The 16,547-nt window shown below is 44.6% G+C and overlaps 1 protein-coding gene across 1 annotated transcript in view; it reads left to right on the forward strand.

Annotated features, from left to right (window-relative positions):
* Positions 1–16,547, forward strand: part of LOC115467067 (cytochrome P450 2K6-like) — a 73,640-nt gene that overhangs the window by 16,153 nt on the left and 40,940 nt on the right. Inside the window, exons 2-3 of the mRNA XM_030198746.1 lie at positions 8,638–8,800; positions 14,815–14,964. Of these exons, the coding sequence (XP_030054606.1) occupies positions 8,638–8,800; positions 14,815–14,964 (313 nt within the window). The remainder of the gene's footprint in view (positions 1–8,637; positions 8,801–14,814; positions 14,965–16,547) is intronic.

Below are 16,547 nucleotides of genomic sequence, written 5' to 3' on the forward strand. Positions count from 1 at the left end.
TACATAGCTCCCTTACCTTGTGTGCTGAGCCCCCCCAAATTCCCCCAAAACCCACTCCCCACAAATGTACACCACTACTACCATAGCCCTTTTGGGTGAAGGGGGGCACCTACATGTGGGTATAGTGGTACAAATTCATGCTATCCTCCTTCCAGTCCTCCCTATTCCTTGCCAAACAGGAATATTATTCTCAATTAACCAATTCTCTTGGCTCCAACCCTCGTCGCCTCTTCGCCACCCTCAGCTCCCTACTTACAGTGCCCTCCGCTCCCACCCCCCCCCCTCACTCTCTCCTCAAACACTTGCTGACTACTTCCGCGATAAAGTGCAGAAAATAAACCTTGAATTCACTTCCAGGCCCTCTCCTCCCTGTGACTTCTTAACCCACGCCCTCAACCAACCTAACCTGGCCTCCTTCTCCTTCTTCCCTGAGATCACCGAAGAGGAAACTGCTCACCTTCTTTCTTCCTCTAAGTGCACCACCTGTTCCTCTGATCCCATTCCCACCAATCTGCTTATCAACATCTCTCCTACAGTTAACCCCTCAATCTGTCACATCCTCAACCTCTCTCTCTCCACTGCTACTGTCCCTGACACCTTCAAGCACGCTGTAGTCACACCACTTCTCAAAAAACCATCACTTGACCCCACCTGTTCCTCCAACTACCGCCCCATCTCTCTCCTACCCTTCCTCTCCAAATTACTTGAACGCGCTGTCCACAGCCGCTGCCTTGATTTCCTCTCCTCTCAGGCCGTCTTTGATCTGCTTCAATCCGGCTTTCGCCCACTACACTCGACAGAAACAGCACTCTCTAAAGTCTGCAATGACCTGTTCCTTGCCAAATCCAAAGGTCACTACTCCATCCTCATCCTCCTCGACCTATCTGCCGCCTTTGACACCGTCAATCATAATTTACTTCTTGACACACTGTCCTTATTCGGGTTCCAGGGCTCCGTCCTCTCCTGGTTCTCTTTGTATCTTTCCCAACGCACCTTCAGAGTATTTTCTAATGGCTCTTCTTCCACCCCTGTCCCGCTCTCTGTTGGGGTTCCTCAAGGATCTGTCCTTGGACCGCTTCTTTTCTCGATATACACCTCTTCCCTGGGCTCGCTGATCTCATCACATGGTTTCCAGTACCATCTCTATGCTGATGACACCCAGCTTTACCTCTCCACTCCCGACATCACAGTCGAAACCCAGGCCAAAGTTTCGGCCTGCCTCTCAGACATCGCTGCCTGGATGTCCAACCGGCATCTGAAACTGAACATGGCAAAGACTGAGCTCCTTGTCTTTCCACCCAAACCCTCTTCTCCTCTTCCCCCACTTTCCGTCTCTGTTGACAACGCCCTCATCCTCCCCGTCTCTTCAGCCCGCAATCTCGGAGTCATTTTCGACTCCTCCCTCTCCTTCTCTGCCCATATCCAGCAGACAGCTAAGACCTGTCGCTTCTTCCTCTTTAATATTAGCAAAATTCGCCCATTCCTCTCTGAACAGACCACCCGAACCCTCGTCCACTCGCTCGTTACCTCTCGTCTTGACTATTGCAACCTTCTCCTCGCTGGCCTCCCGCTTAGCCACCTATCCCCCCTTCAATCTGTCCAAAATTCCGCCGCACGTCTTATCTACAGCGTGAACCGATACTCTCATATCACCCCTCTCCTCAAGTCGCTTCACTGGCTCCCGATCCGCTACCGTATACAGTTCAAGCTTCTCCTATTGACCTTCAAGTGCACTCAATCTGCAGCCCCCCATTACCTCTCTACCCTCCTCTCCCCGTATGTTCCCACCCGTAACCTCCGCTCTCAGAACAAATCACTCCTATCTGTACCCTTCTCCACCACCGCTAACTCCAGACTCCGCCCCTTCTGCCTCGTATCACCTTATGCCTGGAACAGACTTCCCGAGCCCATACGCCATGCGCCCTCCCTGCCCATTTTCAAGTCCTTACTCAAAGCCCATCTCTTCTCCCTTGCTTTTGGCGCCTAACCACCTTCCCCATTCATGATACCTACACTGACTACATAGTTTGTTACCTTTAGATTGTAAGCTCTCTTGAGCAGGGACCGTCCTTCCCCATGTTTAAACTTGTACAGCGCTGCGTAACCCTGGCAGCGCTATAGAAATGCTAAGTAGTAGTAGTAGTAGTGGTTTGGAGGGCTCAACATTTACCACCACAAGTGTAAGAGGTAGGGGGAGATGGGCCTATGTCCGCCTGCCTGAGGTGCACTGCACCCACTAAAACTGCTCCAGGGACCTGCATACTGCTGCGATGGACCTGATTATGACATTTGATGCTGGCATAGAGGCTGGCAAAAAAAGTTTTTAAAGTTTATTTTTAGGGTGGGAAGGGGTTAGTGACCACTGGGGGAGTCAGGGGAGGTGATCCCCGATTTTCTTCAGTGGTCATCTGGTCAGTTCATGCACTTTTTTGAGGCTTGGTCTTGTAAAAAAATGGACCAAGTAAAGGCATCCATGTGCTCGTCAAGGTCGCCCTTCTTTTTTCCATTATCGGCCTAGGGCGCCCATCACTTAACCACGCCCCAGTCCCGCCTTCGCTATAGTTCTGACACGCCCCCTTACACTTTGGCAGCTCTTGCGACGGACTGCAGTTGAGGTCGACCAAAATCGGCTTTCGATTATGCCGATTTTGCCACACCTGAGAGAAGAGCGCCGATCTCCTGATTTGTGTCGGAAGATGGGCGCCCTTCTCTTTCGAAAATGAGCTGGATAGTAGCAATCACCAAGACAAAATTACTGTTGCAGTACATATAGCTGTTGCAATATCCACTACATTTTAAGTCCCCAGTGACAATGAAGCCACTTAAGAATATAAACCTTCTCCCACCTCAGAATTCTCAGAAAAATCAAACACATTCTGAATTATACCTGAAGCTGAGACAAATCTCAGCCCTTTCACAGTTCGGATTTTTTTCTGTATAAAATTTAGATTAACTTCAATAAGTGTTCCCTACAGCACATCACAATAATAAAAAAATACTCCTCAAGCTGTACACACTTTGCAGGGTGCTCACAGAACTTGTATATATTTTAATTCTTTCCCCTTTCCTTTAAGTTCTCACAGCTTTTTAGTTAGATGAAAAATCACTACTAAGTAATTCTAATAATTATCAGAACAAATTTTACTTTACACTTTACAGCAGAACCTCCTCTCACCAATGGGTCATAAGTACATAAGCATCGCCATGCTGGGACAGACCAAGGGTCCATCAAGCCCAGCACCCTGTCACCGACAGCGGCCAACAGAACAAGCAATTTGTCCCACCCATCCTAGAAATACTGTATTATTCCCTCGTCCATTCAATAACATTCTATGGCTTTTTTCTACAGGAAGCCATCCAACACTTTTTTGAAGTCCGCTAAGTTAACCACCTTAACCACCTTCTCCGGCAGCGAATTCCAGAGTTTAACCACGCGTTGAGTAAAGAAACTTTTCCTCCGATTCGTTTTAAATTTACCACACTGCAGCTTCATCACATGCCCCCTTGTCCTAGTATTTTTGGAAAGCGTAAAGAGATGCTCCACATCGACCCGTTCCATTCCACTCATTATCTTATAGACCTCTATCATATCTCCCCTCAGCCGCCTTTTCTCCAAGCTGAAGAGCCCCACCCTTTTCAGCCTATCCTGATAGGGAAGTCGTCCCATCCCCTGTATCATCTTTGTTGCCCTCCTCAGCACCTTTTCCAATTCCACTATCCTGCTTATAATCGAAAGAGAAAAACACCTATATTTCGACCCAAATCGGGAGATGGGCGTTTTTCTCGCAAAGACGCCCAAATCGGTATAATTGAAAGCCGATTTTGGGCATTTCCAACTGCACTCCGTCGCGGAAACGAATAAAGTTGATGGGGTGTGTCGGAGGCGTGGTGGAGGCGGGACTGGGGCGTGGTTATCAGCTGAGGAGAAATGGGCGTCTTTAGCGATTTTGGGTCACTTTTTTTGGACCCTTTTTTTCACTAACAAGTCCCAAAAAAGTGCCCCAACTGCCCAGATGACCACTGGAGGGAATCGGGGATGACCACCCCGGACTCCCCCAGTGGTCACTAACCCCCTCCCACCAAACAAAAACCCCCACTTTAAAAACTTTTTTTCAAGCCTGTATGCCAGCCTCAAATGCCGTATCCACCTCCATGACAGCAGAATGTGTTCGATCCTATCACAGCCTTTCCCTGGGTCAGATGTGGCTCTCGGGTGCACTATAGGGTCACATCAGCATTGCATTGTGGTGGGTGTAGGGTATTGGGCTCTGTGATTTCATTAGCTTGTGTTACAGTCTCACGATGTTGGTAGATGGTAGGCTCTTCTCCCATGGTGCTTTTCCCCCTGCCTACTGGGTCAGAGTGTGTCCAGTTTTGTTTCCGGTAGTCCAGGAGGTAGTGGCCATGTTTGTAAGCAAGTTTTAGATCCCTTTCATGTGTTAGCCACGTTACAGAACTTAGTTCTTACCTTGAATGTGGCTAAAAGAGGGCATTGTACAGCATTCTGCCAGCTCTGACCTACTGCTAATCTCAGTACCAGAGAGGCTTGTTGCCAGTGGGGCACAACCTCTGATCTGCAGTTAACTGTGAGTAAGCGTGCTTATTCCAATAAAGGACGTTTTCGGATAGATTTGTCTTCAGGTCTCAACTGCTGTGCCAATGTTATATAGCAGCAACAAGTCCTAGAGGCCTGCGTGTACGCAGGTCCCTGGAGCACTTTTAGTGGGTACCACAGTGCACTTCAGCCAGGCGGACCCAGGCCCATCCCCCCCTACCTGTAACACTTGTACTGGTAAATGGGAGGCCTCCAAAACCCACTGTACCCACATGTAGGTGCCCCCTTCACCCCTAAGAGCTATGGTAGTGTTGTACATTTGTGGGAAGTGGGTTTTGGGGGAGGGGTTGGGGTTGGGTGCTCAGCACCCGTGGTAAGGGAGCTATGCATGTGGCAGCGTTGTCTGAAGTCCACCACACTGACCTCTAGGGTGCCCAGTTGGTGCCCTGGCATGTCAGGGGGGCGAGTGTACTACAAATCGTGGCCCCTCCAACGACCAAATGGCTTGGATTAGGACGTTTTTGAGCTGGGCGTTTTTAGTTTCCATTATCGCTAAAAAAAACAAATGCCCAGCTCAAAAACGTCCATTTTTTTCGAAAATACGGTTCGGCCCGCCCCTTCATGGACCTGTTCTCGGAGATAGACGCCCATGGAGATAGGCGTTCGCGTTCGATTATGCCCCTCCACGTCTTTTTTGAGGTGCAGTGACCAGAACTGAACACAATACTTGAGGTGCGGTAGCACCATGGGGCGATACAATGGTAGAATAATATCCTTATTTTTGTTTTCAATCCCTATCCTAATGATACCCAACATTGTATTTGCTTTCCTAGCCACAGCAGCATATTGAGCAGAAGTTTTCAACGTATCATCAATGATGACACCAAGATCCCTTTCTCGGTCCTTGACTCCCAACGCTGAACCCTGCATGATGTAGTTATAGTTCGGGTTCCTCTTTCCCACATGCATCACTTTGCACTTGTCCACATTAAACGTCATCTGCCATTTAGACGCCCAGTCTCCCAGCTTCGTAAGGTCCTCTTGTAGTTTTTATTCTAAAAGAAAAAAACTCTCATTTTCACTTTTAACATCATACAACATTTTATAGCCACACTTTGAGGAGAATTATGTGAAAATCTACACTTTTAAACCTCTCTTAAACCCCCAAAGAGAAACACAATTTAAAGCATTTTATATATATCAAACTTCCTCAAAGGTCAAAGCACCACTTTAGGACCTCTGGGCACCTGAATTCTATAACTTATAATCATACACAACCATCAAAACATTTTAAAACAATTTATCTAATATACTGGTCCTAGTCCCATTGTGGTCTGTTTCTAGGCTGCCCTGAGCCTCCCCTGCCTGAAACAAGCTTCCCCCTATAGGTAAACAAAATAATATTTAACCGCAGGTTACATAATTGACTGGCGTATACCAGGGGCGTATCTGCGTGGGGCCACAGGGGCCTGGGCCCCCGCAGATTTCGCCCTGGCCCCCCTCCCGCCGCCAACCCTCCCCCGCTAATGTTGTTTACCTTTGCTGGCGGGGGACCCCAACCCCCGCCAGCCGAGGTCCGCTTCCACCTGCTTTTAAAAATAATTCTTCAGCTGGCGGGGGACCCCAACCCCCGCCAGCCGCCGAGGTCTTCAAAGTTCTTGTTCGTCGTCCTCCGTGGCCATGCTGTACCCTGTTGATTCGGAGTCTTTCTGACGTCGCACCACGTTGTACGTGCGTACAACGTGGTGCGACGTCAGACAGACTCCGAATCAGCAGCGTACAGCATGGCCACGGAGGAGGACGACGAACAAGAACTTTGAAGACCTCGGCGGCTGACAGGGGTTGGGGTTCCCTCGCCAGCTGAAGAATTATTTTTAAAAGCAGGCGGAAGCGGACCTCGGCTGGCGGGGGTTGGGGTCCCCGCCAGCAAAGGTAAACAATGTCAGCGGGGGAGGGTTGGCGGCGGGAGAGGAGGTGGAGAGAGTCGTTGGTGGCAGGGGGGGGGGCTCTGGCAATGGCGGGGGGGGAGTCGTTGGTGGCAGGGGGGCTCTGGCAATGGCGGGGGGGGGGGGTCGGTGGTGCCGGGGGGGGGCTAAATGTGCCCCCTCCCTCTGGCCCTGGCCCCCCCTACTGCCAGAGTCCAGATACGCCCCTGGTGTATACATTTATTTATATATGAATGGTTGCTGAGTGTTTTTCTATTATCTTGGTGTTGGTTATCCCTGCATGTAGTCAATAACTGGTGCCCTGTTTTAAGTGACTTAAGGGGAAGTGACAGTGTCTTATAGACTCTCTCACATACCCTCCCCCTCTGCTGAACTATGCCTGCCCACCTCCTGTGACAAAAAAAAAAATCAGCATCGGCCCAACAATGTCAAATCTCAAAACTGAAGTGCTGGAGATTGAGAAACTGCCACATGATTCAGGCATTTGTCTCCTTGTAGAGAGCCATTCACTTGAGGGGTTCATGGTCCATGAAGCAAAAAGTGACATCTCAGTAAATAATACTGGAATATCTCCAAGGCCCACTTGACAGCTAGGGCCTCCATCTCAATTACTGCATAGTTGTGTTCCCTAAGGAATAGCTTTCAACTAATATAGGTCACAGGCTATTCCTCGCCATCCACTTTTTGAGCCCGGACAGCCCTAAGTCCAACACCAGATGCATCCATCTGCACAGGGTCTACAAAGGGTGCATTGAAATCTGGGCTGACCAGCACTGAGAAGATGTCCTCCTTCAGGGTCCGGAAATCAGTGTCCAGTTTTGATGTCCATTGCACCTTTTCATGGCCTTTCTTCTTCAGGAGGTTCTGCCTTTTCAGCAATCCTTGTTATAAATTGTCAGTAGTACCCAAAAAGCCCCAGGAAGGCTCACACCTGCTTCTGGGGTACCAGCACCTTTGTGATCACTTCTACTTTTCAGACCTGGGATCTCACTTGTCCTTTCCCAACAGAGTACCCCAGGTATTGGACCTCTTGTCCTCTCAGGAAGTACATTTTAGGATTTGCAGTCAACCTATCAGTCCATAAACTATCCAGTACTGCTTCTACCTCTTTATCTGCTAAGGTCCATTTAATTGTAGTTAATAGTCTTAATTTATTCATTAATGTCTGCGACTTTTCTGCTGCACTGGGTCCATAAACCAAGGCCTTTATCTATAGCAACTAGCAAGGGTACTATCTTCATCTGTAGTGTAGTGCTTAAACTATGAGAGGGCACCTTTTTATTCTGAGCAATGTGTGGTCTCTACATATTCTTCCTGTTCTTTCCTATCATGGTTCAATTGTAGTGTTCCTTTACGGACATTTGACGTAGAGTTTACGCAAGGGGTCACTGTGCAAAGCTACTTAACAAGACTTGATGAGGAAAATTGTTCTCTCTCCCTCAGAGATACACAGCAATTTACCAGCAGCTGCTGCTGAATTTCAGGTTGATCTTTCTTTTGACCCTTCTAGATGTTTCTTTAAGGCTTAAACCATAATTAACCAAAAATAATTTAGAAACAATAATTAGCCAGATGCTGATGATAATAATACCAGTATGAACCAAACCTTTTTTTAATTGTATTTCTATAATATTTAGGAGGTAATTACTAAGGTATGTTAAGGTAATAATATATGTTATTTGCCTCGTAATGTGTTTTATTACTGTAATGCATGATAGTTTAGGTTACCATAGGAAACATAATAATGAAATGCAAAGCATGCAAGTATATGCAAATTATCTCATTATTATGTAATCAGGCAATAGAGCTTCTAGTGAACACTGCAAGCTGTGTTATTCCAAGAAAAATAATGCCATCTCAAAACAAACATCTTAAAGAAGCTAAAGCTGAAGTATGCCTATAAATTAACCTACGATCAATGCATGTATGTAAATATATACACATTAAATGGTGCAGTTTTCAAATAAAAAAATCTGTATGTATCTCTGTTTTGAAAAATTTGCCAATAACCATACAGGGAAAAGTAGGTGAATATTATTTTGTTTCTTAATCTTAATTTAGTATCTAAAATATGTGTATGTCAATTCTTTATCTTATAACAAATGCCTCAATATATATTTTCCTTTTGTTTTCAAGATGTCCGAAATATATGGTCCTATATACAGAATTCATTTGGGAAATGTAAAAGCGGTTGTTCTTACTGGATATGAAACTGTGAAAGATGCTTTGGTGAACCATGCTGATGAATTTTCAGAAAGGCCCATACTCCAAATATTTCAAGATATGCACCGCGGATTTGGTAACTACAATGTCATCTTCTGGTTTTAACTGCATAATACTAGCAGTCACATATATAGCACCCTCTGGCCTCTAACAGATCCCCTGCAATATAAACCTGTATCCATATTGCAAGTCATGGGACAAACAGGGAGTGATTTTATAAAGAAGTCCTTTTATGAAACTGCAGGAAAATCTAGAAGTCATCGTTGATTAAACGTTGAAACCCTCTGGTCAATGTGCAGCAGCAGCTAAGAAAGCAAATAGAATGTTAGGAATTATTAGAAAAGGAATGGAAAAAAAACTGAGAATGTTATAATGCAGTTGTATCAGTCCTTGGTGTGACTGCACCTCGAATTCTGTGTGCTGGTCACTGCATCTTTAAAAAAGATATAGTGGAATTAGAGAAGAGCAATGAAAATGACAAAGGGGATGGAGCGACTTTCCTATGAGGAAAGGCTAAAGCAGCTAGGGCTTGGAGAAGAGATGATTAGGGGAGATATGATAGAGATATATAAAATACTGAGTGGAGTGGAACAGGTAGATGTGAATCACTTCTTCACTCTTTCCAAAAATACTAGGACTAGGGGGCATGCAAAGAAGCTACAAAGTAGTAAATTTACATTGAATCAGAGAAAATATTTCTTCACTCAATGAGCAATTAAACTCTGGAATTTGTTGCCAAAGCAGTTAGCTTAGCAGGGTTTAAAAAGGTTTGGATAATTTCCTAAAAGAAAAGTCCATAAGCCATTATTATTAAGATGACTTGGGAAAATCCAATGCATATTCTAGGAGCATAAAGTCTGTCTTCTGTGATCTTACAGGTACTTGTGACCTGGATTGACCATTGTTAGAAACAGGATACTAGGCTTGATGGACCTTTGTTCTGTCCCAGTATGACAATGCTTATGTTATGCTATGTTATTTAGGTTTTTCCTGTGCACTAAGACTATTATTACCACAGCCATAAAAATTGCCCTTTTCTCTTTCTTGTATTAATGTCCTTGTACTAATGTTGCCATTATCGTATGGCCATTAAAAAAAAGTTAGCGTATGTGCATTTATCATCACCCATTTTGTAGGCAATAAGGGCTCACATGATATTCCTGAGCTAATCAGCATACAGTAACATGTGTGCTAACTGATTAGCACAGGAATGCCAGGTCTCTGTCCCCAGACACACCCCCTCAAAATGTTGTATGCATTTTTAGCACACAGGTAGCAAGTGCACATTTGGTATTTACCGCAGGACACCTGAGTGTGTCCCATGGTGCACTATTTTAAGCTGCTTTGGGCATGCATTATCACCTAATGCAGCTTAGTAAAAGGGCCTCAAAGATTTTCCTTCATGTAATGGCTATTTTACATGCAGAAAAGGCCTTTTATAAATTTACCCATTGTATGTTAAGTAACAAGTGTGTGCATTCTTATATATACACACCATGGGGTCAATATTCAGACCAAGGGAGTTAGCCCTGCCAACTCCCGTGGTCTGCGCTGATGCCAGATATTCATTGCTAGGCCATTTCCTGTGACTGGCATTGGATATCCAGTTTATTTTGGGATGGTTTGAACTTTACCAGACAAGAGAATATTTGGTGCTAGCCAGTCAAGTTCAAACCATCCAAAGATATACCAGGTTTGCAAGTGGCTAAACATTCTGCTAAACTCACTCTGAAAGTCTTTGGATAGCCTGTTATATCATATGATATAACGAGCTATTCGCTAGCTGCTAACTGCAAATTGTCAGCGGGTTATAGAAACATAAAAACATGATGGCAGATAAGAGCCAAGTGGCCCATCTAGTCTGACCATCCACAGCCAATCTCTATCTCCTTCTTTCCCTGAAGAGATCGCGGATAGCTGGCTGAGTACCATTGAACTGGCCAAGTGCCGTTCCTGCCTGGTTAAAATGTTTTGAATATCAGGGTGTATATAGACATTTCCAGTGGCTTGTTTGGGCACAGCAGTGTCTTATGCTTTCATATATTTTATCAAAATATGTCCATCAATGTAGCAAATGGAAGTCTTGTCATACTAATCTATTAGGGTTTATTATGATAAAGGTAAGCCAGTTGATGTGGAGGCTTATTTTCAAAGCACTTAGACTTACAAAGTTGCTCAGTAACTTATGCAAGTTTGAAAGTCTAAGTACTTTGAAAATGAGCCCCACAGTGTTACAGTGTATCTATTTGCAGAATCAATTTAAGAAAATTCTCATGAGATATGAAGAAATACCCTATTTTGGAATGGAAATTGCCTAAAAGATGGCGTTCACAGTGGTGGACTAAATGATCAGTTCTCTCAATAGAGAAAGGTAAATATTAGACAGACTAGGATATACTGAATGACATATCTTTGAAGAGATGAAGAGGTGATTTGGGGATTGCCCATGAGGAACATAAGAGCAGCCATACAGGGTCAGACCAATGGTCCATCTAGCTCAGTATCCTGTTTCCAACAGTGGCCAAGCCAGGTCACAAGTACATGGAAGAAACCCAAATCATGACAACATTCCAGGGCAAGCCGTTGCTTCCCTATGTCTGTCTCAATAGCCCAGAGATGATTGACTCCCAGGAGAATACTACAAAATCACACAACATGGAATATCAGGGATCCTAGCTAAGCTGTTTAATGGGATAGTGAAAGGGGTTCGACTCTTGCAGTCTGTGTACAAGGTAAATGTGATTTTTCTGCCCAAACCAGGGAAAGATTACTCCAAATGTGCTAGCAATACACCTATTGCTCTGCTTAACACTGATATGAAAAATATTTGCTAAGGTCCTCTCAAATAGTTTAGAAAATGTGTTGCCCTAAATGATCCACTGTGATCAAATATGAAGGGGAGGCAACTGTAGGATAATGCGTGAATGACACGTGACCTGATAGATGTTATATAGTATAAAAAGGAAAAGGCTCTCTGTGTGCCTTTGAATCAGGGGCGTATCTGCGTGGGGCCACAGGGGTCTGGGCCCCCGCAGATTTCGCCCTGGACCCCCCTACCACAGACCTTCTCCACCTCCCCCTCCCTCCCGCCCGCCCGCCACCAACCCGTCGCCGATCTTTGCTGGCGGGGGACCCCAAGCCCCCGCCAGCCGAAGTCCTCTCTTCCGTGCAGGATGCAAGTTTCAACGCTTCCTGTTCTTCTGAGTCTGACGTCCTGCACGTACAACGTGCAGAACGTCAGACTCAGAATTTGGAATTCAGTCTGACGTCCTGCGCGTTGTACGTGCAGGACGTCAGACTCAGAAGAACAGGAAGCGTTGAAACTTGCAGCGGCGCAGCCTGCATGGAAGAGAGGACCTCGGCTGGCGAGGGGTTGGGGTCCCCCGCCAGCAAAGGTAAGTGACAGCAGCGGGGGAGGGTGTCATTGGTGGCGAGGGGGGGTCCGGAAATGGCGGGGGGGGGGGGATCGGTGGCGCCGGGGGGGGGGGGCTAAAATGTGCCCCCTCCCTCTGGCTCTGGCCCCCCCTACCGCCCGAGTCCAGATACGCCCCTGCTTTGAATGTGGAAAAGATCTTCAATGGGGTCGAGTGAGCTTTCCTGTTGAGGTTACGGATCAGGTAGGGTTGGGGAAGGGAGACAATTTTTGGACCTAGGAGAAGGCATTTTATAGGAATACTAAGAGGTCCTTAGTTGTGAATGATATCAAATCAGAGGAATTCTGTTTGGGATGGGAGACCCTTCAAGGGTGCTCTATGCCAGGTGATATTTGCACTGGCTCAAGAGCCATTAGTGGCAAGGATGTTAACTAATATTTAAATGAAACCTATAAACATCCAGAGTGAATTGAACACTATAAAGTGCTGTTATATACTGATGATATACTTTTCTTTATGAAAAATCATAGTATATCTCTTACATTTTTGTTGAAAGAAATTCTTGAGTTTGAAAAAGTCTGGTTTAAAGTGTATGTAGAAAAGTTGGCCCTGACCTTTAGTTTATCAGTCCAGGAATTGGGTCCCAACTTCCTATTCAAGCTCAAACTGAAAGACGTGAGATTTTTAGAGATATATATCTCACAGAAATTGGGAGCCCTATTAAACTTAATTACAGAAAACCTCAGACAGTTTTAAAGCAGATCTAGACATATGAGGATGAATAGTTAAGATACAAATGATGGTCCTTGTCAAAATTTTTTTTTTTTTTGGTCTCTCAACTTCCTATTGCCATTCCCTGTGGGCAATTTAAGGTGTCCTTTTACTAAGGTGCGCTGAAAAAGGCTTGTGGTAGTGTAGGCGCAGGTTTTTGGCGTGCGCCCAATCCATGTTTTAGCGTGCCTGTAAAAAAGGCTTTTTTGCCAAAAATGGACATGTGGTAAAATGAAAATTGCCGCATGCATTTTGGGTCTGAGACCTTACCGCCAGCCATTGGCCTAGCGGTAAAGACTCGCATGGTAACCAGGTGGTAATGACCTTTGCAAGCCAAATGCCACTTGGCGCGCATCTGTTACACGCACACGAAAATAAAAACTAATTTTTCAGACGCACCAAAAATGAAATTACTGCAAGAGTCACGCGGTAGTCGCGTGGTAACGCCATTTTGGCATGCATAGACGCTTATGCAGCTTAGTAAAAGGGCCCCTAAAACAGAGATGCTGCCATAATTTATCTGGAAAGACCAAAGGCCTAAGGTTTGCATGGTGAGATTAGTCCTAAAAAAGTAACAGGGAAGTCTAAGGGTGTCTAATTTTTGACAATAATATAGAGCTGCCGTGTTTAAAGAAGTTCAAGTTCACTACCAAGAAAATCTAGAGATTTACTGGATTCAAGTAGAGCAGGTAGCTTTAGCACTATACTCTCTGTTTGAGGAGAGGGACAGGAAGATGGAGAAAATAGAGACAAACCCTAGATTATTAGATTATGGAAAGGAAATATATTATTGACACCCCTGATTAAAAAAAAAAATGGTGTTATACTCAACAAGCATTTTGACCAAATGGAAACTTGTTTGCACAAAACAGAATCAGAGACTATCATCTGGGTGCCACACCTTATTTTAGACTGACTGGAATAGCTGATAGATGGGCAAATGTAGGGACTTTTTATCAAGGAATGTTTATATCCAATTCAACACTACAGAATATTACCAATTTGAAGATCCTTTTTTATTGATACTGCTAAACTCAGAATATCTTCCCGAGAGCAGATATACAGGTTAATTTGCATAGAGAAATTAACCCAATAGAATTATTGCTATATAAAAGAGTGAAGGGCCCTTTTACTAAGGTGCGCTGAAAAATGGCCTGCAATAGTGTAGGTGTGGGTTTTAGGCTTGCGCAGAATCATTTTTCAGCGCACCTGTAAAAATGGCCTTTTTTAAATTTTTGCCGCACGTCCATTTTAGGTCTGAGACCTTACCGCCAGCCATTGACCTAGCGGTAAAGTCTCACGCGGTAACCGGGCAGTAATGGCCTAAGCATGCCAAATGCCACTTGGCAAACATCTGATACACGCAGCAGAAAATAAAAATTATTTTTTCGGCCACATGTATCTGACGCGAGGCAAAAATAAAACTACCACAAGAGCCACATGGTAGCTGTGTGGTAACTCAATTTTTACATGTGTGGTGTAATATATGTGCATAAATGTTTCTTATGGAATAGCATTGGGTGTACAAGTATCAGAACGGCATGCATTCATGTACGTTTACTATAGGTGTTGCTGTGTTATAAAATATGGCAATCAATATGCATGCTTTCCAACTTTACATTGAAAGATTTACAAATTTCTTTAAGTAGGTGTAAATGCCCACACCTGTATTCAAGGTATGATTTCTGCAACTTAGGCTAACGACATAATGCTTTTTAACTTCGGTGCCCTGTTATTTAACAACCCTCTGTAGGTATAAAACCAAGGACTGTCCACCTATCCAAAATCATTATTGAATCCAAAGAGGAAATATATTGGTATCTAGACAATACGGTGAGAACATGTAAAAAACCTGAAATCCTTAGTTAACAAAGAAACAAGATCCTAAAAATTCCCATTCATGTTATGAACATTTTTATTTAAAAGGAAATTCATTATCTTGCAGGTATTGCTTTTTCTCGTGGAAACAACTGGAAAACAATGAGAAGATTTACCCTGTCGACTTTAAGAGATTTTGGCATGGGAAAAAGAATCCTAGAAGAAAGAATTGTTGAAGAATGTAGATTTTTGAAAGAATATTTTGAACGTCAAAAAGGTAATTTTTATATTTGCTGTTAGAAATGTATTTTGTATATACTCCCCCTTCCTCTAACTTTTCTTGAGAAGGAAATTGTGTTTACCACTCTGGTATTGAAAATTACCTCAAAATACCAAAACTTTATGAAGCTTGACTCCTTAATTGTCTCTCGTATACATAATTTTAGGAAACCCACCACTTACACATGTGCATAGCACTATTTGCATGAATATGTTTGAAAATCAATGCTTATAAATTAAAATAGTGTTACTTATATAAGAAAAGCGTTAACTGATGCTATTCTTTTTTGGACACGTGTGTCACAATCTCAGGGAAGGTGAGCCCTTAGGCTGCTGCTGGTTACCAGCTAGCGGCAAGCGAACCACCCGGGAAGGACAAAGCACTAAGGCAGAGACCAGGCAAGACAGGCCTAGAGCTGGAGATAACTGGGGCTGGAGCTTTTCATCCACAATAGTACAGCACCTCCTATCCCATGACTCTCCAATTTCCTCTGGAGTCTTTCATGACGTACTTTGTCAAATGCCTTTTGAAAATCCAGACACACAATCCTGCTTATAATTGAACGAGAAAAACGCCCAAGTTCTGACCTAAATCGGGAGATGGACGTTTATCTCACAAAAACGAATAATGCGGTATAATCGAAAGCCGAACTTGGACGTTTTCAACTGCACTCCATCACGGAAGCGTACAAATTTGACGGGAGCGTGCCGGAGGCGTGGTGAAGGCGGGACTGGGGCATGGTTATCACCCGAACAGAGATGGGTGCCTTTCGCCGATAATGGAAAAAAGGTATGCGTTTGTAGCTAGAATTTAGGGCACTTTTCCTGGACTCTGTTTTTTCACGAATAAGGCCCCCAAAAGTGCCCTAAATGACCAGATTACCACCAGAGGGAATCGGGGATGACCTCCCCTGACTCCCCCAGTGGTCACTAACCCCCTCCCACCACAAAAAATGATGTTTCACAACTTTTTATTTTCACCCTTAAATGTCATACCCACCTCCCCTGGCAGCAGTATGCAGGTCCCTGGCTCCCTATCCGTTTTCGCATCCTGTTCAAACTTCTTCTACTAACCTATAAATGTACTCACTCTGCTGCTCCCCAGTATCTCTCCACACTCGTCCTTCCCTACACCCCTTCCCGTGCACTCCGCTCCATGGATAAATCCTTCTTATCTGTTCCCTTCTCCACTACTGCCAACTCCAGACTTCGCGCCTTCTGTCTCGCTGCACCCTACGCCTGGAATAAACTTCCTGAGCCCCTACGTCTTGCCCCATCCTTGGCCACCTTTAAATCTAGACTGAAAGCCCACCTCTTTAACATTGATTTTGACTCGTAACCACTTGTAACCACTCGCCTCCACCTTCCCTCCTCTCTTCCTTCCCGTTCACATTAATTGATTTGATTTGCTTACTTTATTTATTTTTTGTCTATTAGATTGTAAGCTCTTTGAGCAGGGACTGTCTTTCTTCTATGTTTGTGCAGCGCTACGTATGCCTTGTAGCGCTATAGAAATGCTAAATAGTAGTAGTAGGGGGTGCAGTGGACTTCAGGCAGGTGGACCCAGGCCATCCCCCCTAC

The sequence above is a fragment of the Microcaecilia unicolor genome, chromosome 3 (assembly GCF_901765095.1).
Source record: "Microcaecilia unicolor chromosome 3, aMicUni1.1, whole genome shotgun sequence".
Taxonomy (NCBI): domain Eukaryota; kingdom Metazoa; phylum Chordata; class Amphibia; order Gymnophiona; family Siphonopidae; genus Microcaecilia; species Microcaecilia unicolor.